This window comes from Anopheles cruzii, chromosome 2 (genome assembly GCF_943734635.1).
Source record: "Anopheles cruzii chromosome 2, idAnoCruzAS_RS32_06, whole genome shotgun sequence".
NCBI classification, from domain to species: Eukaryota; Metazoa; Arthropoda; class Insecta; order Diptera; family Culicidae; genus Anopheles; species Anopheles cruzii.
The window spans coordinates 46,434,828-46,456,452 of NC_069144.1; the positions used below are offsets into that span (position 1 = coordinate 46,434,828).

Here is a 21,625-nt window from a genome sequence, read left to right on the forward strand (position 1 = left end):
AAATCCACGAAGAGTGTTATGTAAGCAGAACTGAGCTCAACTACGCAACTCTCAATGGCAACTGATTCTTTCTCTAACCCCGGCAATGGACGGCAAAAAGCAGGAGTTTCATTGCACACATCGTACTTTACTTGCGTGTTCGGGTTCTTATCACATTGTCATACCTGGCGCTGCATTCTAAACCGTGATCCTAACGGCTGCCACCGCCGCCGTGCTGCTGCAACCGATCGCCACAGGAATCGATTTCGTTGATTAAACTGTTCGTCAAATTGGTGGCCGTTACTTCGCGCCCGAGAAAGTTGGACACGAGCAAGCGGCTCGGTATGCCCCCGCCGTACGCCAAGCATCCACGGCGATACTTTTCCCCGGCCGTGCGACTGAACGGATCGCGCTCAAAGTACGACTGCCAGATCCAGGAAGCGATGGCGCGTGAGATCAGGTACGAGTAGTACTTGGCACCGTAGCCGACGAGGTGCGAGAAGCGCAACTGCCAGGCCGTGTTCTCCACGTACGGCAGCCCATAGTACTGCTCCTGGACGGTGCGCAGGGTTTCGGTGGTACTGCCCCGATCGTGCCACCCACTGGCCGGTCCGTGGTACACCTGATCGAGGGCCGAGTAGAACACCTGCAGCTGCGCTTCGCTCGCCGCAAATAGGTGCTTGGACGCGCATAGCCTCTCGAGCATCGCTTCCGGCATTGGTTCCTGCGTTTGAAAGTGTTTTGCGAACGAGCGCAACACTCGCGGATCGCTGGCAAAGTATTCCATCAGCACGGACGGGACCTCGGCAAAGTCGGTGCTGCACCGGGTACCGGTCACGTGCTGGTACTCGGTGCGCGCGAGCATCGAGTGCATCGCGTGACCCATCTCGTGGAACAGATTGTCCACCATCGAGGGCGTGAGGAGCGTCGGTCCGGACCAGCGAGGTTGTGCCAGGTTCAGCATAACGACCACGATCGGATGCTGGTAGCTACCGTCGGGCAGCACCTTCCCGCCCTGGATCGTAAAGTGGCAGTCCTGGTTCGGTTTACCCTGGCGCTCGAACAGATCGCAGTAAATGTAGCCCAGCAGCCCCTCGGACTCGTGCATGACCGCCAGCTTGTAGATGTCGTGTGACCACGATTCACCCGGCTCCATCTCCGTGTTGCGCAGCGTGATGCCGAACAGGGCGTTCGTCAGCAAATTGAGCCCTTCCATGCACGCGCCCAAACTGAAGTACGGCGAAAACTCGGACGCATTGGCCTGCAGATAGGTGCGCTTCAGTGAGGAAGTAAAGTACGGTGTGTCCCACGGGGCCAGCGGGGACGCTGGATTGTTGCCCATGCCGGGGCTTTCGGCGGCCTTCATCTTGCGCATCACTTCGAAATCTTTCTCCGCTCGTGGCCGCAACTGTTCGTTGAGGGTTTGCAAAAACTCGCCCACCATCTCGGGCGTTTCCATCGTGCTAGCTTTCAGTGCCCGATGGGCGTACGTTGGAAAGCCACACACGGTGGCCAGCTGTTGGCGGGCTTTCAACATTTCCGACAGCAGATGCTCTTGCTGTGCATCGGGATACAGAAACTGCCGGTAAGCTGCCTCGCGGGCCATACTGTTGGCCGAATCGGCGTACAGGCCGGATACCAGAATATTTTCTCCGTCCGCCGAGAAGCTACAAAGGAAACGAAGCGGAACCTAGAATCGTTTAGCCAACATGGGGCACAATCAATCATTGTGCAGTACTCACAATGGGCGAATGGCTTCCGGAAGAACGTTTTTCGAGATGCGTCTCGGATGTACCGCACCGGCCATGAAGCGTTGGCCGAGCTGCAGGATGCAATCGTTCAGGTACACCACTCGCTGCCGATCCGCCTCCCGCAAGTGGATGCCACACTGTTCGAAATCGAACAGAAACAGACTGGCCACGTGCTTGTCGACATCGCTCGTTTCCATCCGATCGCCACCGTCGACAACCGCCTTCAGTGCGCGGTACAGTGGCTTGTGCGTGTTCAGTTTCTCCACGATCCCACTGATGGAAATGCAGGCGTCTTCGGCGGCGTGACAAAAATTTCCTGCCGGGTGGGCCAGCCGGATAAACTCGGACATGTCGGCCACCTTGCAGAGCGTGTCGGACAGTTCGTCAAAGATCGTGACCATTTTGCGGGCCCGATCCGCCGAGGTGGCCTCGTCGATGAGCTCATCCGTTTTGAGTATGGCCTTCTCTTTGAGCGCATAGAATCCCTCGTAAGACGTAAGCTCCGCTACTCCGAACAGGCCCTGGAGAGAGGTGGGGAAAAGAAGGGTAAACCAGAGGGCCTTTTATCGGGTTGTTCACGTGCATCAACAAACCACTTCATTGCGTGTGAAATTGATGCGCTTCTCCGGTCGCGTGTTGAACGCCGTCGTCAGTGGTGACCAAGTGCTGACCGTACGGTACGGTCGGAGGACGAACGGAATCGGGTTTATCCTACGTAACATGCTGCCACCTGCACGGGGACACCTGCCTGCTGTTGTAATTGTCGATGCAGCGCGAACAATGGCAGGGACGACGTGTGTTTTGATGGCGTAAAGGACCAAATCCCAGTTTCAAAACAAACACCGCGAGCGACCCAACTAACAGCTGTCATGGTTTCGCCAGCGGAAATCGAATAAACTGTTTGCAAAATTGAAAAGTACCACAAAACCACTCCACCGCATAGTTGTCGAGCATTACTGCAATAGTGAAGTTAAATTACGAACGTTCCCCGTTGTTGTCCATAGAATAAAGTTTCCGTTACGCGGTTCGTCCAGGGACTGGCGATGCCAACCCGGGACTATAAACAGAGCGCACTAGTGCTTGGCATTTTGCACTTCAATCAAAGCAACAATCGAACAGTCCAAAAGGCTGAAGTGAAAGAAATCAAGCTAACATGGCGTTAACACGGCTGCTGCTAATTTTTGTTCTAACGTTCAATATCTGCAAAGGTAGTGTATGGTTACTGTTTCCCGCGGTGGCTCCGTGTTATCCTAACCGAAGGACAATACAGATTGGTCCGATCCATGGGCCGTTTGGTTGGTATGCACGGGGGAACCAGCAAGTGACCCATTCCGTCCTTTCACCGAGCGATAGAACGCTTCCGTACCATAATAGAGACGGTACCAAACGGCAACGCACAGGAGAGTTCGTCAGATTTCGTTTTGTCCATCCACCGAATCGAGTGCTTCGAAGTGCATTTTCGTGATCCGGGACTGTGCCGTCCGGGAGCGTTCTTGGGCATCCCGTGGTGGACCGATACAATGCCTTCTGCGGGCCGCGCCGTATGCTAAGAACGCGCTAAGCAGCGTAGAAGAAGAAGTGTGAAAGCAAAGCACGCAGAACGATCGCCCCGCGCGTCGTGATCGTGAGCATCTTATGAGCGCGTCTAGCAGCCCCAGACATGACTCCAGTGTGTCGCGACAGTCTGCGGCGCCACACAAGAATTCGGAACCTTAAGCGCTTGCGGGGTGCGCGCAGCGCATTAAGCTGTTGAGCCAATTACCTGAGAGCAGAGGCTTCTGGTTGGGATCGATGGCGATGGACGCGGTGGAAGGCTTAATGAGTCGGGTTTGGTTCAGGAAATTGCGATAATAATATTGTGCTGTGCTTCATTCTTTCTCCTTCCGGCTCGAAGGCGATCTCGATGGGAAGCTGTTGGACGAAACGGATGATACGGATATGGAGGTAGAATCATCACACGCAAACCGCAATCTGCCGATACAGAATGCCATTCTGGCGCATCCCCGGTAAGTTGGGACTCTGCGCTGCGCTGTAGACAGTAGAAAATATTCCAATTCAGGTCACTCGAGCCGTCAGATCGCTAACAAACTCTATCTTTCTCTTCTGGTTGGTCCATTTTCACCATACTGACCACAAAACAAAATACGAAAATCCCGCAGGAGACACGCAAAGTCCAAAAGACGCATGAGACGGAGGTAAACGTGGTTGTTAAAACATATTTATTGTCACTTTTGATTTAACTTTTTTCTTGAACACTCACACCTATCAGTTCCTTTGCGTTTTGTCTCGTGTTTCTTTGCGTTGCACTTTTGTCGGTTGCGTTTTAAACTTCCGTTTTCCGAGCTTTCGGACAAGGGACTGGTTTGGGCCTACTAAGCGCGGCCCTGTTTGATCGTCGTTTCTTGCGGTTTTTTGTAGGTACAAGTGCTATTCGTGTGAACCACCGGACTGCGTTGACACGAAGATCCATGAGCACTACTGCCAGAACGCGGTGCAGTGCTGGAAATCACGGACCCGCGACCCGGAAGGGAACGAAAATGTGCAACGAGGCTGCACCACCGAACACGATCAGTTGCCACTGTACTGCAACCAGAACCAGAAGGGCAACAGTGGTGGTCCCAAGAAACGTCATGTGACCGCGGCCGGGATGTACAATATAGAGTGTTGCGTCGGTGATTACTGTAACGATGGATCGTTTCCAGAGCTACCGCCGATGAAGGGTAAGTTCCTGGCGCGCTGTCGCAGAAACCACCAAGAAGGACCCTTTGTTATGGGCACCTGCCTGTTTACAGTGACTAATAGCGATGATTCCGATGATGACCCTTTGGTGGCCAAAATGGTGGCAGCTGTGCTGCTACCATTCGTAACGGTACTAGTATTGGCCGCTTCGTTCTTCTACTGTATACGCCGGCGGCACCAGAAGCGCATGAACGCGAGCCGCACCAAGTACGATCCGGAAACGTACTACACCAACGATGACGTCCTACGGGCCACCAGTGCCGGCGATAGTACGCTGCGAGTGAGTAGAGATGGGCACGATGGGGACGCAAACTGTGCAACTAACCAAATCCACTCGATCATAGGAATACCTACAACACTCGGTAACGTCCGGGTCGGGCAGTGGATTGCCGCTGCTCATACAGCGCACACTCGCCAAGCAGGTTTCACTGTGCGAATGCATCGGTCGCGGCCGGTACGGTGAGGTATGGCGTGGCATATGGCACGGCGAAAGTGTGGCCGTGAAAATATTCTTCAGCCGCGATGAAGACTCTTGGAAGAGGGAAACAGAAATTTACGGGTATGTGCGGAGCGGACGCCATCGCCATTTGGGATACTAACTTTCCGCGCCCCTTTTTCCTAGCACCGTTCTGCTTCGGCACGAGAACATTCTGGGCTACGTTGGGTCCGACATGACGTCGCGAAACTCCTGCACCCAACTGTGGCTCATTACGCACTACTACCCTCAAGGATCGCTGTACGACTATCTGAATCGTACGGCCATCACGACGCACCAGATGATCACCGTTTGTCTTTCCATCTCGAACGGTTTGGTACATCTGCACACGGAAATTTTCGGAACTGAGGTAAAGGCCCTTACAACCCGTTGATTATGAGGCGGATGAGTTTCGAACGGATTCGTTTGTTCCCCCCAGGGTAAACCGGCCATTGCGCATCGGGATCTGAAGACGAAGAACATTCTGATTCGAGCCAACGGGACGTGCGTGATTGCTGACTTTGGATTGGCCGTGATGCACAGTCAGACGACGAACAAGATCGATATCGGTAACACGGCCCGAGTCGGGACGAAGCGCTACATGGCACCGGAGGTGCTCGATGAAAGGTACCTCGTCGAACTGCCTCGTTATCTTTGTCAATCGATTCAATGTCTCCATTCCGTTCATAATAGCATCAACATGGAGTGTTTCGATGCACTGCGGAAGGCCGACATCTACGCGATCGGGCTCATCCTGTGGGAAGTTTGTCGGCGCACCATTTCCTGCGGTATCGCCGAAGAGTACAAGGTCCCGTACTACGATTACGTTTCATCGGATCCGAGTTTCGAGGAGATGCGCAAGGTTGTGTGTGTCGATAATTATCGGCCGTCCGTGCCGAACCGATGGACCTCCGATCCGGTATGCTGGGGTTTTGGCTTGCAGTGCGCTTCTGCTTTAAATACTGTACATTCACATTTTTACTCGTTCGCTCCTTCACAGATTCTAAATGGCATGTCCAAGCTGATGCGCGAATGTTGGCACACGAACCCCAACGTACGGCTGCCAGCGTTGCGTATCAAAAAGACTCTGCTGAAGCTGGCCAGTTCGGATGAGACGATTAAAATAACCCCAGACGGTGATTTTATCGTGTGATGGCCGAACCGAAGTTTGGCCTGCCGAAGTGTCGAAGCTCTAGCATAGAAACCGCGCATTGCGACCCTATGATGTAGATAGTGATTCCAACCACTAGATCCGTTAATCACGAGCACGGCCGGCCGGCGCCGGGTGGTCCAGGTCTCTTGTGTCTGGTAGTGTTTGGTGTAGTGCAGCCCATTTTATTTGGACCGCAAGCCGTGCGAAACCATTGGCCTTTCCCATTTAGTTAAAATGTAGGAATGGGACGCATAACGGCAAGAGAGACCTTGCCGTGCCATCCGCACGGACGTATTTAAAACATTAATTTAACTTGCCAAAGTGCCATTAAGCAAGTGACTGCTCCCTTCGTTTGCGTTTGGGGCGACTGTAAATAGGTAACTTCTCATATGAAATTAGTTTTTTTATTACTGGAAACTAAAGCTACTAAAGACTACGTATCCCTCTTTTATTTTGTAGAGCATGAGTATATTTGTAAGGTCAGATGTGTGACGGACGGTACGCGAATCGGCTCTATTCTTATTCGATAAAGCCGTGGAAGAGATAATACATGATAGTTTATAGTTAACCGCGTGTTTTCATTGTTCAATGCCATTTTTCTGTAACATTTGGACAGGTGAGTTACGACAACTTTTCAGAAGCTGGAACCGAAAACCTCAAACCAACCGACATGTGTCTATCGATCTTGATCGCAGAGCAGAACGTTTCCAAAGGGCAGCGTGTTTCCATACTGTCAAAAAGTTTGCTGCGAGAGGCTTCTTGGATCTGTCAGTGAGCCAGGACGCTTTGTTGTTTATTGCATTGAAACGATTTCTCGATTGCACCACCCTAGGCGCGTGCATCGTGTAGTGTTACCCCCGAAGGAATTAAAAAAAATGTCCTCATGGGAGGAAATTCAGGCCGTGAAAGTGAAGCGCAACAGCTTGCGCGAGAAGCTGGAGAAGCGCAAAAAGGAACGGCAAGATTTGTTCGGCAACAACAGCCCGGGACCGGGCGGCGGCGTGAGTTTGATCAAACTGGACCCGGGCAACAGCCTGCTGGGCGAAGACAGGGGTAAACTTCTTCTAACTACAATCAAACTGGAACAAGGAAACGGTGCGGGTAATGATGTGTGTGTGTAAAGTCGGCCTCCGGTCGTCCGGAACCCGATTGTGGTGTTCTTGGATTGTTTAGTGGCCTTCGTTTGTGCCTTTTTTCGTTTGCTGTTAATCCATGCACGCGCACACAAAAACACCGTTATCTCGCAAGTTTCACTGTACGCAATCAACAGAACGGCCCGCGGATCTCTTTGGCCTACTGTGGCCCGAGAGTGCATGTCAGGGTTTTGCATGTTTCGCTTGGTTTTGCTTCTTGTTTTTGACATACTGACGATCCAAGATGCCTCAGATGTTGCTCCTAATGTGGCCCCTTTTTCGCTTTTCTGCTTCCCGAACAGACATCGATGCCGAGGTGGAGAAATGTTTGGTGCAGGTCCTGGCGGATCGAACGTTGATATTGCCCACCAACTCGGCGCAGATCACGGAGCGGGTGGAAAAGTTCATCCAAAAGTCGGTGCTGCGCGATTCCGTGGCCTACTACCTCCACAAGCTGGCCGGCCAGAGTTTGGTCAACATAAAGGAGGTCAGCATCGGCGGAACGGTCGGGTACGAGGTGATCTCGGTCGAGCACGCCAACCTGCAGGTCCTGTACGATGATATGGGCATCAACCGCGCTCCGATGCTGGCGCTGGCGGCGGGGCGGGAACCGAACAAACGGAAGGCGCCACTCGGTGAGAAAGAGGCCGAACTCGGTGGCAAAGTGGCCCGCACGGGTGCGAACAGCAAAGAGGATCGGCGGGGCAATGCGGTGGATTCGTCGTCGGCGTCGTCCGCCTCATGCCAGGCGTCCGATATTATGTCCCTGCTGTCACTGCCGTCGACGCGCGAAAAGCAGAGCAAAAAGGTGGGCGAAGAAATCCTCGAGCTGCTGTCCAAACCGACGGCGAAGGAGCGCTCGTTGGCGGAAAAGTTTAAATCTCAGGGCGGCGCCCAGGTGATGGAGTTCTGTCCGCACGGGACGCGCATCGAGTGCATCCGGTCGCTCGAAACGCTGTACGCCAACGAATCGTCCTCGTCGCCGGGGCCAACCGACAAGGACGATAGTCGCGACGGTGTCGATGGCGGCCGCGTTGTCGTCAAGAAAGAACGTGACGGAGATGATGGTGCGACGATTACCAGGACGGAAGAACAAAGTAAAAATGGCACCGAAAGCAGTGCCAGTAGTGAGGACGTGAAAAAAGAGCCGTTTGAGCCGGTGGAGTCCCCCGAGCGCAGCCCGGTGGTGGGGCTGACCGAGAAGGCAAAGTATCAGTGCAACAAGCTGCACTTCAAAAAGATCATCCAGAACCACACGGACGAAACGCTGGGCGATTGCAGCTTCCTCAACACCTGCTTCCACATGGACACGTGCAAGTACGTGCACTACGAAGTCGACACGTACGTGGGCCAAACGGCGGCCAGTCAGGCGCCGGTAAAGTTTGAAACACCCGGCGGCGACGGCGAGGACGAAGCGCATGTCGGTGCCAAGCGGCCCATCACCGATCCGTGCGCCACGCTCTATCCACCGCAGTGGATCCAGTGCGATCTGCGGTACCTCGATATGACGGTACTGGGCAAGTTTGCAGTGGTCATGGCCGACCCGCCCTGGGACATTCACATGGAGCTGCCGTACGGGACGATGTCGGACGACGAGATGCGCCAGCTGGGCGTACCGGCGCTGCAGGACGATGGACTGATTTTCCTGTGGGTGACCGGGCGGGCCATGGAGCTGGGACGCGAGTGTTTGAAGCTGTGGGGCTACGAGCGGGTCGACGAGCTGATATGGGTGAAAACGAACCAGCTGCAGCGGATCATCCGCACCGGGCGCACCGGGCACTGGTTGAACCACGGCAAAGAGCACTGCCTGGTGGGGATGAAGGGCAATCCGCCCAATCTGAACCGTGGGCTCGACTGTGATGTCATTGTAGCCGAGGTGCGGGCCACGAGCCACAAACCGGACGAGATTTACGGCATCATCGAACGGTTAAGCCCGGGAACGCGCAAAATTGAACTGTTCGGCCGACCGCACAACGTGCAGCCCAATTGGTAGGAATTGTTGCCTCGCAATCCGAGAGAGAGAGAGAGAGAGCAGGTTTGTGCGTAATGTTTACTCTAATCCTCCGTCTCTTGCAGGATAACGCTAGGCAATCAGCTCGACGGCATCCGACTGGTGGACCCGGAACTAATCAGCTCGTTTCAAAAGCGGTACCCCGACGGTAACTGTATGACCCCGGGAAAGAATCCCTAAGCGCACTTGCAACCCTCCGCCCCACTGACTCCGAGCAGGTCAGGCTGTTACGTGGCCTTCGCCAGACGAATGAAATCGAATGAAATAAAAGCAATACACGATCAAGGCTTATAAAAGAAGGGCGTCGGCAAGAGTCCTTTGTCCGGTGTGCCTGTATGTTACGATGTATCCGAACCAGTACGTCCGCGCCCCGGCATAGATTAATCAATCAAACGAAAGGAAAACCTAATCAAGCCTACCAAGCCGAAACATATGATTGGTACTCACGCGTGTTTGTAGGATCGGCGATCCGTAGTTGCCATGCGCGCGCACACACGACCGGAACCGAACGGCCAACGGCTACATTGGCCATTCGCGGCCTTCCGACGCGGCCGATTCGTTCCCAGTTACATTTTCCGAGCCGAACGGGGCGGTCGCGATTTTCTTGGCAACGCTTCGCAACGTGCGAACATCATGCCTGCAACCGTGCAGGGTGTCCCGGCCGCGAGTGAGCGGGGAAAGCAGCGCAATAGTGTCTGAGAAATTCCTTCGCATACAGGGAGGGCGGCCCACCAGTGCAAAAGTGCGTTAAATTTGTCATTCACTCCGTTCTGAGGAACGTGTCGATCAGACCGGGAGTTGGGTCATCAGGTTTTTTTTCGCTCTAGCAAAGTGTGCCGTGTGTGCGTGTGTGTGTGTGCGCGAGCAAATTGGGAGCGAACAAACCGCACCGAGCAAAGGTTGCTGTGGTTTGCCCGTGTTAAAGCTGTCTTAAATTCCATCCTAACCGCTGCTGCTGCTGCTGCTGTGGAGGAAAATAGATTAGATTTTTCCACCTTTCACGGGAAGAGGTGCCCCGGGGCGGTCCCAGATTCACCGACGACGTACGGCGACGGTCACGGCGCGCAGGTACTACCTCAACGCTTTAAATGTTATTGACTCTACTCTACGGTGTCGCCGACGCACGGTTTGCCACCTCTCCGTTTTCAAGGAGGGTTGCATCCTTTGGAAAAAACGGCCTGGCTGGCGACGTACTGCCGGCAGCACACTAGACTCCCCCGACTGGGGGGGCACATACGAGGGGAAAGATTTGAAGTGGGTCGATTGAGAGAAAGAGAGACGGGGCCATCGTCGTAGTTCGTCCTGGAAAAGAGACACGTTTGCTTACAGCTGCCAGTTGCCACAGGATGTGGCCACCTAGTACATGACACACACACACACGCACACAGACGTGTGGCGGTCGTCCTGCTTGTCCGGTACTAGAAGGGCTAGAGGACGAATCTCTAGAGGTCATTGAGAATTGTATTGTTTACCGTCACGGCAATGGCGATGCGGAGGGATGCTTTATCGAGAAAAATGATATTGGATTGGAGGGTTTCTTTTCCCTTTGGACAGTTCCAATCACCACAGGTATGACTTGCGCGAGGAAAAGCGGGCCGAAGGTTGTGTAAAACCCGAACACGACCCGGGAGAAATGGTCCCGTATGCGCTTCGCGGCCACATACGCATCGGATGCCATGGCGCAAGTTAATTGGAAAAACAATGCTGCATGGCGACCGTCAAGGACCTGGTATTGAAAAACCATCCCACCATAGTCCATGGCTTGGCATATTCGGGATCATATGCGGCCTTAATCAACAATCGGTGACAACAAAAACGTCGTCGACCGCTCACAATACGTTCTGCTCCGATGTGACTCCGCCGCTCGGGTTGCCGATATAAAAAAAGTTATCCAGAAATAGAACCACCTCGGAGCGCGTCAGCGAAGCGGATTCAATAAATCCTTCTACCGTCGGTAAGCTGGGGGTAATCCGAGTGTACCTCCTCGCATCGGAAATCGGATTCTTTTCTTCTCACGCGAGAGCACCCGGGAAGAAAAGTGTATCGTCCTTATCCGTCAATTCCAATTTGTCCAATGGACAGCGCACTTCTGCAGCAAGCAATTCCAAAAACGTTCCATCGACCATCGATGTTGCTCGATAGGTATTCGGAAGTTCATCTAATATTTCTCATACTACGCAACAACTAGTAACGGTACCAACTTGATTCGGGTCGGAAAATCGGATTTTTAAATCTGAAGAAAGGGCGCGCAGAACGAGGATGAGTGGCACCACTCTGTCATCATCGTCATCATGTTCCGCGTGCGATTGTTGCGATAGCGAAAGCGAAGAAAGGCGGGAAGGTACGGACGAATTTAGAAACTGTAAAAATAAATATCACCAGGCGATGTATCCTGAAGTGGTGCAGCGGTCCCAAGTGGGTACTAAGCTAGCACTGGCGTTGCAAAGAGCGAGTCGCCGTTGAGATTAGAGCCGCCGGTGTCGTCGGATTTGTCCGCTGTGCACAGGACCAACAATTGGAATCGCAAAGTGCCTGGAGTATAGCAGCAGCATGTGTTCTAATCGATTGGGGCCCATTTCAAGGAACGATGTGTAGAGGATTATTTTCGTGGTATAACACCCTTGACCGGACCAAAAGTTACCTTGGTCAGCATCATTACTACTTTCGATCTAGTTTTCATAGATACGAATTATTCGGGATCGTAAATCCTTTTGATTATCCGTTGCTGCCGCTCGCGATGGGTTCCAACTTACCGATAATTCCGATTATTCGAATATTAGGCGGCCATCACACGGCACTGGTACCAATAAAGTCAGCTAACTTAGTCTCAATGCATCTTTTATAACTACTTTTCTCCTTTTCCAACCTTATGGCCCAACTGTAGGTTTCGATGTTGAAGGTCTATCAACGCTACACGGCCAAGTGGCGCGATTTTTCACTCCACGAGAATCACTCCACGAGCTGCGTGCTGTGGCGCCTATCGTACCAGACACAAAATTGAATTTCTTTTTAAATGAGACCCAATAAGCGACGATGATGTCTCTTCAGTGTATCCTTTCTGTAGATGGACGTAGAATTCAATGCCTCCCGTGCGCGCGTATTCATTTGGCCCCTTGAATTCCGCGGAATCGGATTAGTCTGATTTTACTACGGATTAGTGATTTTCTCCGCTTTTGAACGTGCGGGTTCTTGCCATTGCGCTGCGTATCGCGTGCGACAGAAACCGATGTCGGAAGCCCCAGGATTCTTAAGTAAGACCCTGCCCCGAAAGCAGAGGCGAGTCAAAGATAGACATAGACAGAGAGAGAGGGAGAGAGAGATAACGGGAGCATTATCGGATTGCGTTAAGCGCACCGCACACACATCCAACGCGTGTTATCGCTCTCAACGCCAAACTAACTCACGCGCGAAAGGAGAACGAAAGGGTGAACGCAATCCATCGTCGCTTCTCGCATGCGTAAACGCGTTTCTGACACCGCGAACTCAGTATTGGTCCGCACGACGAGCCCAGCGGGGGTTCAGACAAATCTCCGCGCGTTGTGCTGCTGTTGTTTGGCGCGGTGATAACACGAGGTAATGCCCGAGCAGTGGAATTCGATCGTGCAAACATCGCGATTAGCGATCACCGAAAGCGATAGTGCAGTGCGCGCTCAGTGCGTCCGCGTCCATTGAAAGGGAAAAGAATCCACTGCGGTACAACCTACACCTTTTGGGGCATGTTTAATCGATGATCGTGTCGACAACGGCGCGACAACCATTCCGCGCGCTGTGGAGTAGCACGTGATTGGTGGCGAACCCGACCGCCGGGCGCTCGGATACATGGTCAAGGTCATGGTTCTTGGAAAAAAAATATGACGAAGCAGGAAACAGGCTGTTTTTATGTGTGACGTTCGACTTGGGTGAATTTATTGGCGCCCTCGCGCCCGGTTGTTATCTCACAACGCCGTTCACCCCGTTAAACCCCGACGGGGCTTCGTTTGTGCCTAGGGCCTGTGGCACACGGTGTTGGCCTTGGAAGCGGGACAGTCTGCAGGGAGAGGGCACGGAGAGCGTGTCCAGGGTGACGAGTGTTCAATTACGCTTAATATGCGAGGTGTGATCCGTCAGACCACCGGTCGTCAGTCGGTCGCTCCACTCTGATTTCGGGGCTGGCTGTAGGCAATCCGTCCCTGACGCGGCGTGCGGCAAAATGTGTCAATTAAGAGCTCTTCTCCATTACCCATTCTCCTGATCCAGAGCTTTCGCGCCGCTACAGCACAAGCCACAGGCGCACACACAAGTGCTGACCAACCAATACCATCCCCAAATATGGCTGGCTTCACGTCCCAGGCTGCCCTGCGCTCCAAGTGGGGCGATCTGGTCGAGAGTGGCAGCGCCAACATTGAAACGGCCACGGAAGTATCGCACGGACTGAAACACGTTGTCGGATGGCTCAAACAGGTGTTGTGGCTGTGTGGTGTCGTTGTGTCCGTTCGTGTCTCTATAGCCCCCCCGCAAACCCTGTGCTCCATTATTTATTTGATTTGCGTGCGCCCTCGTTGTTTACCTCCCCGTGTTTTACCCTGTCTCCGTATTTTGTGTGCGTTCGAATCAATAACACATCCTTCCTTCGATTCCAACAACAGTGAGTTCCCAGCACGCGCGGCGGCGGGTGTCCTTTCCTATATGAAACCTCTGTGTTCTAACCAAAAGCATGGCATTAGGTGTTGATAGCTGTTGTTGTGAATTTTAAGGAAAACCCTCACGTGTTCCCCCTTTTGCACTCTGAATGTTTCTTCTTCTTTCTCACCCCGTGTGGTCCTTCGTTTGAGGTACCACCTTCTTTCGGTTATCCTTCGGTGGCTTTGTACTTTGTTTTGGCTTTAACTGCAACTCATTTGCTCCTCGCTGCTACTTGCCTCTACAGGCATCCGTCGAGGTGCGGGAGGCTGGCAAGCGGGCGGTTTCGCAGATACAGAGCAACACGCCGAACTTGCTGCACCTGCACACGACGACCGTGATCCGTCACGTGAACGACGGCGGTGGCAGCAGCACAATGGCGCAGACCGCAACAGCAGACCAGCAGGATAAGCTGGTTCTGATCCACTACAACGATGTGTACAACATTGACGCGAACAGCAAAACCGAACCGATCGGTGGCGCGGCTCGGTTCTGCACGGCGGTCCGATCGTTCGCCCATCTCAACCCGCTCATCCTGTTCAGCGGCGATGCCTTTTCGCCCAGCATGCTCAGCACGTTCACCAAGGGCGAACAGATGGTGCCGGTGCTGAACGCGATCGGAACGCACTGTGCCGTGTTCGGGAACCATGACTTTGGTAGGCATCTCTTTGTAGGGTTGTGTCAGCGCGATCCCTATATGCATGTTTTCTCTTGCACCCCTGCAGATCACGGGCTTGACATACTGACCGAGTGGGTCGAGAAAACGAACTTCCCGTGGCTGATGTCGAACGTGGTGGACAATGAAACGGGCCGACCGCTCGGCGGCGGTAAGATCACGCACATCCTGCATCACAACGAGGTGAAGGTCGGCCTGATTGGGCTGGTGGAGAAAGAGTGGCTCGATACGCTCCCGACGATCGATCCCAACGAGGTGACTTACATTGACTTTATCAAGGCCGGCAACCAGCTGGCCGACGAGCTACACAATCAGGTGCGTGTGCCCCCCGGTGCCCCGAAACCCGTTTGAACCAATTTTAACCGTTCTCATGCTTCTTCTTGTAGGGTTGTGATGTGATTATAGCTTTAACGCACATGCGTACACCGAACGATATCGAGCTGGCTAAGCACAGCGGTCACATTGACATCATCCTGGGAGGCCACGATCACGTGTATGAAATTCTTAACGTAAGCATCGCCGCGCCTACTTTGCCTTAGGTGCCAAAAAACGTTCTGTTCGTTTCGTTTCGGTTGTTCTAGATCGAAGATACCCATGTCATCAAGTCGGGCACCGATTTCCGGCAGTTCTCCAAGATCGGCGTGTGTCTGGATCGTAACGAAAACGGGAAGATAAGCATCAACGTGGAAAAGATTGACGTTGCCTCGAGCAAGTACAGCGAGGATGCGGCCCTGAAGGAAGAGCTGCGCAAGTACTCGGACACGATCGAGTCCAAGATGGACGAGGTGCTCGGGACGTTCGCGGTCGAGCTGGACGGGCGGTTCTCGTCCGTGCGCACGTCCGAGACGAATCTGGGCAACTGGATCTGTGATGTGGCGCTGGCGGCGACCGGTGCCGACTGTGTGATGATCAATTCCGGCACGTTCCGGTCCGACCAGATGCATCCGGCCGGCCCATTCACGATGCGGGATCTGGTGAACATCATACCGATGCAGGATCCGCTGATCGTGCTGGAGGTGCCCGGGAGCACACTGCACGAGGCGCTCGAGAACTCGGTGTCGACGTACCCGAAGCTGGAGGGTCGTTTCCCGCAGATTTCCGGCATGTCGTTCGCGTTTGATCCATCGAAAGCGCCGGGCCAGCGGGTTGAAGCGAAGCTCGTCCGTGTTGGCGATGAGTGGTTGAATATGGAGCAAAAGTATACGCTTTGCGTCAAGAGCTACATCCATGGCGGGTGCGACGGGTACCACATGTTCAAGGGGTGCCGCGTGCTGATGGACGAAGATGCTGCACCGGAGCTGGGGCTGGCCATTCAGAACCACTTTAAGGCGATCGACGTGCGTATGGGCCGGGCGCACCATACGAAGCACCGGCAGTCGCTGGTGACACTGTCGCGCCGGCACAGCATGGTGCAGATGCTGGAGAATCTCGAGCTGGACGGGCCGACACCGATCAGGCGCAAGTCGACGGTGACGCTCCCGAAAATGGAGCACCTCAGCAATAACCGTGGCAAGGTATGGTGACGCGGAGGAGGCAAACGCGATCGATGGGCATCCATTCGGGTTTTCTCTTCTTTTCCATCGCAGCTCCTCAGACGTGCGTCGTTGGACGATCTGGAGCAAACCAGCTGCCAGTGTGCCCCTTCGATCCAGCATCGCATCATAGCGGTGCAGAGCGAGGATGTAAGATCACCGGGCGCTCGTGTCCGATCAGAATAGTGGATAGGTTTCGGTTTTCGGGAATCGTTGCCAACGTATATGTTTCGTTTCAGCACATTCGGGAGATGGTTTTACGGCGAGAAACGATCGAGAAGAATTCCGTCATTAAGGAAACGGATGAACTGACACCGTAAGCAGCGCGAGTGTGCCCTTCCCGGAGACATCGGAGACCGGGCACCTGTAAATATTGTCCAGCACTGGCGCAGGGACGGCTCGCAGCTTGCGCGTTTGATTAGTTAACATGTAAAGAAGCCATAGGTTTACTTTTCGTTCTTTTGCACCCTTTTTTTCGCTCATTTGGTGGGCTTCATTCATTGTGTGGCTGTGTGTGTCTAGTAACGTGTTGCAGCAGAGATATGACATCGGTTTTTTCCCGCAAATCCGTCTCAACTGCCCCCCTTCCGTCCGTCGATGGAAGCTTCGTGTGGCGATGGCGATTTTGTATTTAAAGTAAAAGCAGTTTGTGTTTTTTAAAAGCTCCCAACAGCCAAACAGAAAATACGTTGCATTTCGTCACGGTCTACACGGTAAAGGCGCGCCGATACCGGAACACTAGAATGAACGGCAAAAGGGTAGACGGCGGCACGGCCCACAACGATTGCTTACAGGACCGAGCGTGGACCGTAGACAGAGGATAGTTGTTGTTAGGTTTTATTGCGATACGATATTTGTGTGGCTGGGGAGCTGGTGTTAGAATCCGGACCCCGGTTGCGCCGGTGGTCCGATAGAGAGGCGACAGTATATAGTACATAGGTAGCCCCCTTCAATCCCACGGGACGCCCCAGGATTGGAAGTAAAACCGTTTAGTAATTATAACTCGTGCAGGGAGACATTTTAACTATCAAGCACATACACATTAAACGCCCCTTCACACAGCAACCATACCCCCCACGTAGTGGCCAGGTGTTTGTCGGTACACCATCCGAAATTAAAGTGGAATCGAAAAAGTTTGAATTGTGCCAAGGTGAGTATAACAACAAGGTAGGCGCAGCAAAAGATCTTTTGCTGTTTCGGCCGTCGTACACCGAAACGTCAAAAGTGACGCAACCCCGAGTGAGAGAGAGAGAGAGAGAGAGAGAGAGAGAGAGAGAGAGAGAGAGAGAGAGAGAGAGAGAGCAAAAACTGCATTGTGTCACTTGAGCTTGTCAGCCGAATGGTTGCTGGGACTGGAGCACGAAGAACGGCCAGGGATTTTGGGTTTATATTGAGTCTTGTTTTGTGGAAAATTGTGTTATGTTGCGTTTAACCATCCGAACGCGTTTTCGGTTGTGAACGGTGGCGCTGCGCTGGTGGTGTCCGCCAGTGGGTCAGCTTTCCATTCCAGATCGTACCGGTCACTGGAAGCCCGCACCTCCGACAATTCGGCATGTGGTAATGCCACCACCACCGCACCACTCGTCGAAAGTGTTTACTCGGCACGGTGCTGGTGGCCATCCGGAGGTCACTGAGACCGTCACTAACCGACGGCAGGCAACGACGTCGTCGTCGAGTCCCATTGCTGTTATCCGGTCCCGTGTCGCGTGTGTTCGGTTCGGAAAGTGAGAATGAAGAAATCTCGGTAGTGGCCAAATCCCTTCGACGGGAATCCTTGCGTGAGGGGCAAACAAAACAGGGAAAACGGCCCCGAAGAGCGAAAGGCCCCTTTTCACTATCGAACGGCCAAAACTTTATCGCCGCTATCTTCGATGAGCTGCTGTGTCAATCAAAGTAGACTCGCCGAAGCACAGTAGGGGCAGCGCCCCGTGTACACCTTCTTCTTGTGTGAAAGTGTTTTGTTTGTCAATTTTTATCGCCGTCGTCTCGCCGCAGCCTCAACATGTTAACACACAAGAATAATCAGGGAGGTCGAAAGAAAATGCAGGTAAGTGCGGAGGGCCCATCATCCCGTTCCGATATCGTCGGGTCACACCTTTCCCACCCATGCGTGTGCGTGTACCTCTTCGCAGGTGTCGTTCGTAATACGGGATGCGGAGGAAAAACGGCACCGGAACGGGGTGAATGCTTTGCAGCTGGACACGATCAACGGGCGCCTGTACTCGGCGGGTCGCGATGCCATCATTCGGCTGTGGAACTCGACGCAAACAAACTCCCACGAGCCGTACATCCAGAGCATGGAGCACCACAACGACTGGGTGAACGACATCGTGCTCTGCTGCGGCGGCCGAAACCGTAAGCCGGCGGACGAAGGGTTAAAAGTTGCCGCGGTTAACCGAATTTGCTCTCTGTAACCCCTTGTTTCGCGCAGTGATCAGTGCCAGTTGTGATACGACGGTAAAAGTTTGGAATGCACACAAGGGCTTCTGCATGTCGACGCTTCGGACGCACCGGGACTACGTGCAGGCCCTGGCATACGCGAAGGACCGCGAGCAGGTGGCCAGCGCGGGACTGGATAAAGCCATCTTCCTGTGGGACGTGAACACGCTGACGGCGCTGACGGCATCCAACAACACGGTCACAAGTAAGTCACAGCCACCGACCGTGTGCCGATTGGCCGTATGTCTAATATCTCGCCCCCTCTATCTCTCTTCAGCGTCCAGCATATCCGGGTCGAAGGACTCCATCTACAGTCTAGCGATGAACCCATCCGGTACGATCATAGTCAGTGGTTCGACCGAGAACACGCTCCGGATCTGGGACCCGCGGACGTGCAACAAAATTGCCAAGCTAAAGGGCCACACGGAGAACGTGAAGGCGCTGATCGTGTCGGACGATGGCACGCAGGTGGTGTCGGGCAGCTCGGACGGCAAGATCAAACTGTGGAGCATCGGCCAGCAGCGCTGCATACAGACGATCAGTGTGCACTCCGAGGGCGTCTGGTGTTTGCTGATGACCGAGGGCTTTTCGCACGTCATTTCCGGTAGCCGGGATCGGAAGATTGTTATGACCGAGCTGCGCAACCCGTCGAACAGTGTGCTGATCTGTGAGGAGCGCGCCCCGGTGTTGAGCATGTGCTACAACATCGACCAGACCGGCATCTGGGCGACGACCTGGGACTCGGACATTCGCTGCTGGAAGCTACACAAAACGGACAAACTGTGCAACTACAGCTACGGCTCGAGCGCGCCTAGCGGCTGCAACAGCAGCACCAGTCAGCTGAACAATGGCAGCGGCGATGGACCGGCACCGGGCGTGACCACGGGGCCCACGGTCGGCAGTTCCCCGCCGGCTACGGGCGTGCCAACCGTGCCCACCGGGAAGGGATACGAGGTGGCGTGCATTAAGGGCGGGGCGGCCATCAAAAAGTATCACGTGCTCAACGATAAGCGGTTCATGTTGACCCGCGACACGGAACAGACGGTGGCCATCTACGACGTGCTGAAAGTGAAGAAGGTCGAGGAACTGGGGAAGGTCGACTTCGAGGAGGAGGTGAAGAAGCGCAGTCAACGAATCTACGTCCCGAACTGGTTCACGGTTGACCTCAAGACGGGGGTAAGTCGAGTTAGAGAGCGGGCTGGGGGGTCGAACTCAAAAAAAAAACTCAATGCCATTCCGCCGTTTGTCTCTCCGCCGCAGATGCCAATGATCGTGCTGGGGCAGGATGAGGTCGATTGCTTTGCCGCCTGGGTGTCGGCGGAAGCGGGCCTACCGGAGCACGCCGAACCGGGCTCGGACCCGAAGGTGAACTATGGCAGTTTGCTGCTGCAAGCCCTGCTCGAGCACTGGAAGCCTCCGCCGACACCGCACCATCACCACTTGGCCGGTGGCGGGAGCGGCGGCGGTGGGATCGGTGGCGAGCTGGAGAACGGTTGTGTCGATGGCGATATACGGGGCAACGAGTACTTTAGCGTGCCGAAGCACACGCCCATCATCTTTAGCGAGGTCGGTGGCCGGAACGTGTGCCGGTTGCTGGTGAAGGATGCTGCCGGTGAAACGGAGAGTGCCCTGCTCGGTGACACCGTGCCGTCGTGGGTGACCAACGTGGTCATCGATCGCACGCTGCCCAAGTTCATCAAACTGCCCTTCTACCTGCTGGCGCACCCGTCCATGCTGAAGCAGGATCGAAGCAAAAAGGTGAGAGAGCGCAACACGCGCGCACCGAAACCGAAACCAAACTATCTCGCTCTCTCGCAGGAACGGCTGATCGCGAACGAGTTCATCCAGTGCCGGAAGGTGTGCGAGCACGTGCTGGAGAAGGTGCTCGGTTCGGATCTGCCGGCGAGCACCGGCAACTCCAACTCCTCGCAGAACAACAGCCAAAGCGATGCCAACTCCGAGGGCAGCCAGGTACCGGCCGAGGAACGGATCGAGCTGCTCTGCAATGACGTGGTAAGTGGCGGTTCCTACCGGTCGGCAGGTGTCCTTGTGATGTGGTCCAGTTCCCACGACCCCCACCTCCCTGTGTGTTGCTAACATTCTGTACCCTTTTACTTACCTCCACGCTGTCAGCTGTGTGACCCCAACATGGACCTCCGTACGGTGCGGCACTTTATCTGGAAGCAATCGTCCGACCTCACCTTTCACTATCGAACAAAGCCAAACTACAGCAGCTAAAAACGAGAGCATTAGGAGCGTAATGGGCACCCGAAAACGGCACCAAAACGGCACACACAATGTCTCTAACCCAACTTCCTTCCTGGTCTGTACCCGCTTGCGTCGCACTTGTGGTGATGTCACTGGCGCGCGATCCGCAAAGAATGGTGGCAGTAGATTCAGAAGAAAAGGACGTAGTATTGACTAAGTGGGCCACTCTTGTCACGATGTAGAACGCCAACTCATTGGCGTGGAGCGGTGTAAATAAGAGACGAGCGGTGCGCAGAGAGATGGATGCGTTTAACGAAACAACCACAACAAACACGAAAGTAATATGATAATTAAATAACACGCAAAAGTATCAACGTCGCGAGCCGTCGCCGTCAAGGTTTGCTCCGATTTGGTTTAGACATTTTTAATTCCTTTTAATCGGACGGTCAGGCGCCTGCTTTGTTTTGGTCCGTTCGCTATGCGAATACTGCGACGAGGGGGGGGAAACGAAGCAACCCTCCAGGAGAGTAATTTATGTTAGCAGCGCAGCCTAATTTAATGTACACGCGTTTCCGCTTATAGATAGGCTTTAGTTATCAGAAAAGGGAATCAGAAAGTTTCAATGGGACGAATTCTCCGCCCGCGGGGGAAGGATGAATGATGTTTGTGGTTGTGGCGCGGTGGCCGCCACCCCGCCAGACGGTACGGTACCCTCCACGTTGCCTTCTATGCTGCGCCGCTGGAGCAAAGTGTGTGGAGCGAAGCGCGGAACGGGAAAAAGGCACAAAAAGTGAGGTACAGTGAGTCGCCTGTGATTTTTATGATTAAAGTATGTTACGTTAAAAGTGAAACACCCACACACACACACCC

General features: G+C 53.9%; 6 protein-coding genes across 10 annotated transcripts in view; 5 read left to right on the forward strand and 1 right to left on the reverse strand.

Moving 5' to 3' along the window:
• Positions 1–19, forward strand: part of LOC128276188 (cullin-4A) — a 3,789-nt gene extending 3,770 nt beyond the window's left edge. For both annotated transcript variants that reach the window (XM_053014657.1, XM_053014665.1), the window contains exon 7: positions 1–19. This exon is cut by the window's left edge and continues 388 nt beyond it. The gene's annotated coding sequence lies outside the window, so the exon portion shown is untranslated.
• Positions 20–134: 115 nt separating this feature from the next.
• On the reverse strand, positions 135–2,530 carry LOC128277536 (mitochondrial intermediate peptidase). The gene is made up of 3 exons (XM_053016009.1): positions 2,324–2,530; positions 1,722–2,251; positions 135–1,646 (listed from the first exon to the last, which is right to left on the reverse strand). Exons 1-3 carry the CDS (start codon positions 2,450–2,452, stop codon positions 191–193), a joined length of 2,115 nt encoding a protein of 704 aa, XP_052871969.1. The 5' UTR covers positions 2,453–2,530; the 3' UTR covers positions 135–190.
• Positions 2,531–2,871: 341 nt separating this feature from the next.
• LOC128269161 (activin receptor type-1) lies at positions 2,872–6,590 on the forward strand. 4 transcript variants are annotated; one of them, XM_053006540.1, is made up of 10 exons: positions 2,872–2,938; positions 3,625–3,736; positions 3,890–3,925; positions 4,149–4,454; positions 4,533–4,749; positions 4,814–5,028; positions 5,092–5,314; positions 5,384–5,571; positions 5,638–5,863; positions 5,945–6,590. In XM_053006540.1, the coding sequence occupies exons 1-10, from the start codon at positions 2,884–2,886 to the stop codon at positions 6,095–6,097; spliced, it is 1,731 nt and encodes a 576-aa protein (XP_052862500.1). In that variant the 5' UTR covers positions 2,872–2,883; the 3' UTR covers positions 6,098–6,590. The 4 variants fall into 4 exon arrangements, with proteins under 4 accessions (XP_052862500.1, XP_052862499.1, XP_052862502.1 ...); XM_053006539.1 differs by having other exon boundaries at positions 4,149–4,450; positions 4,523–4,749; XM_053006542.1 differs by lacking the exon at positions 3,890–3,925.
• Positions 6,591–6,972: 382 nt separating this feature from the next.
• On the forward strand, positions 6,973–9,451 carry LOC128278190 (N6-adenosine-methyltransferase MT-A70-like protein). The gene is made up of 3 exons (XM_053016863.1): positions 6,973–7,150; positions 7,533–9,219; positions 9,307–9,451. The coding sequence occupies exons 1-3, from the start codon at positions 6,973–6,975 to the stop codon at positions 9,419–9,421; spliced, it is 1,980 nt and encodes a 659-aa protein (XP_052872823.1). The 3' UTR covers positions 9,422–9,451.
• Positions 9,452–9,833: 382 nt separating this feature from the next.
• LOC128275169 (snake venom 5'-nucleotidase) lies at positions 9,834–17,177 on the forward strand. Its single transcript, XM_053013583.1, has 8 exons — positions 9,834–10,309; positions 13,478–13,681; positions 14,148–14,556; positions 14,626–14,891; positions 14,963–15,085; positions 15,158–16,090; positions 16,163–16,258; positions 16,348–17,177. The coding sequence occupies exons 2-8, from the start codon at positions 13,550–13,552 to the stop codon at positions 16,426–16,428; spliced, it is 2,040 nt and encodes a 679-aa protein (XP_052869543.1). The 5' UTR covers positions 9,834–10,309; positions 13,478–13,549; the 3' UTR covers positions 16,429–17,177.
• A 906-nt stretch (positions 17,178–18,083) lies between these two features.
• LOC128267637 (WD repeat-containing protein 48 homolog) lies at positions 18,084–20,785 on the forward strand. Its single transcript, XM_053004522.1, has 6 exons — positions 18,084–18,155; positions 18,241–18,463; positions 18,540–18,752; positions 18,825–19,723; positions 19,808–20,560; positions 20,681–20,785. The coding sequence occupies exons 1-6, from the start codon at positions 18,111–18,113 to the stop codon at positions 20,783–20,785; spliced, it is 2,238 nt and encodes a 745-aa protein (XP_052860482.1). The 5' UTR covers positions 18,084–18,110.
• Positions 20,786–21,625: the final 840 nt, after the last annotated feature.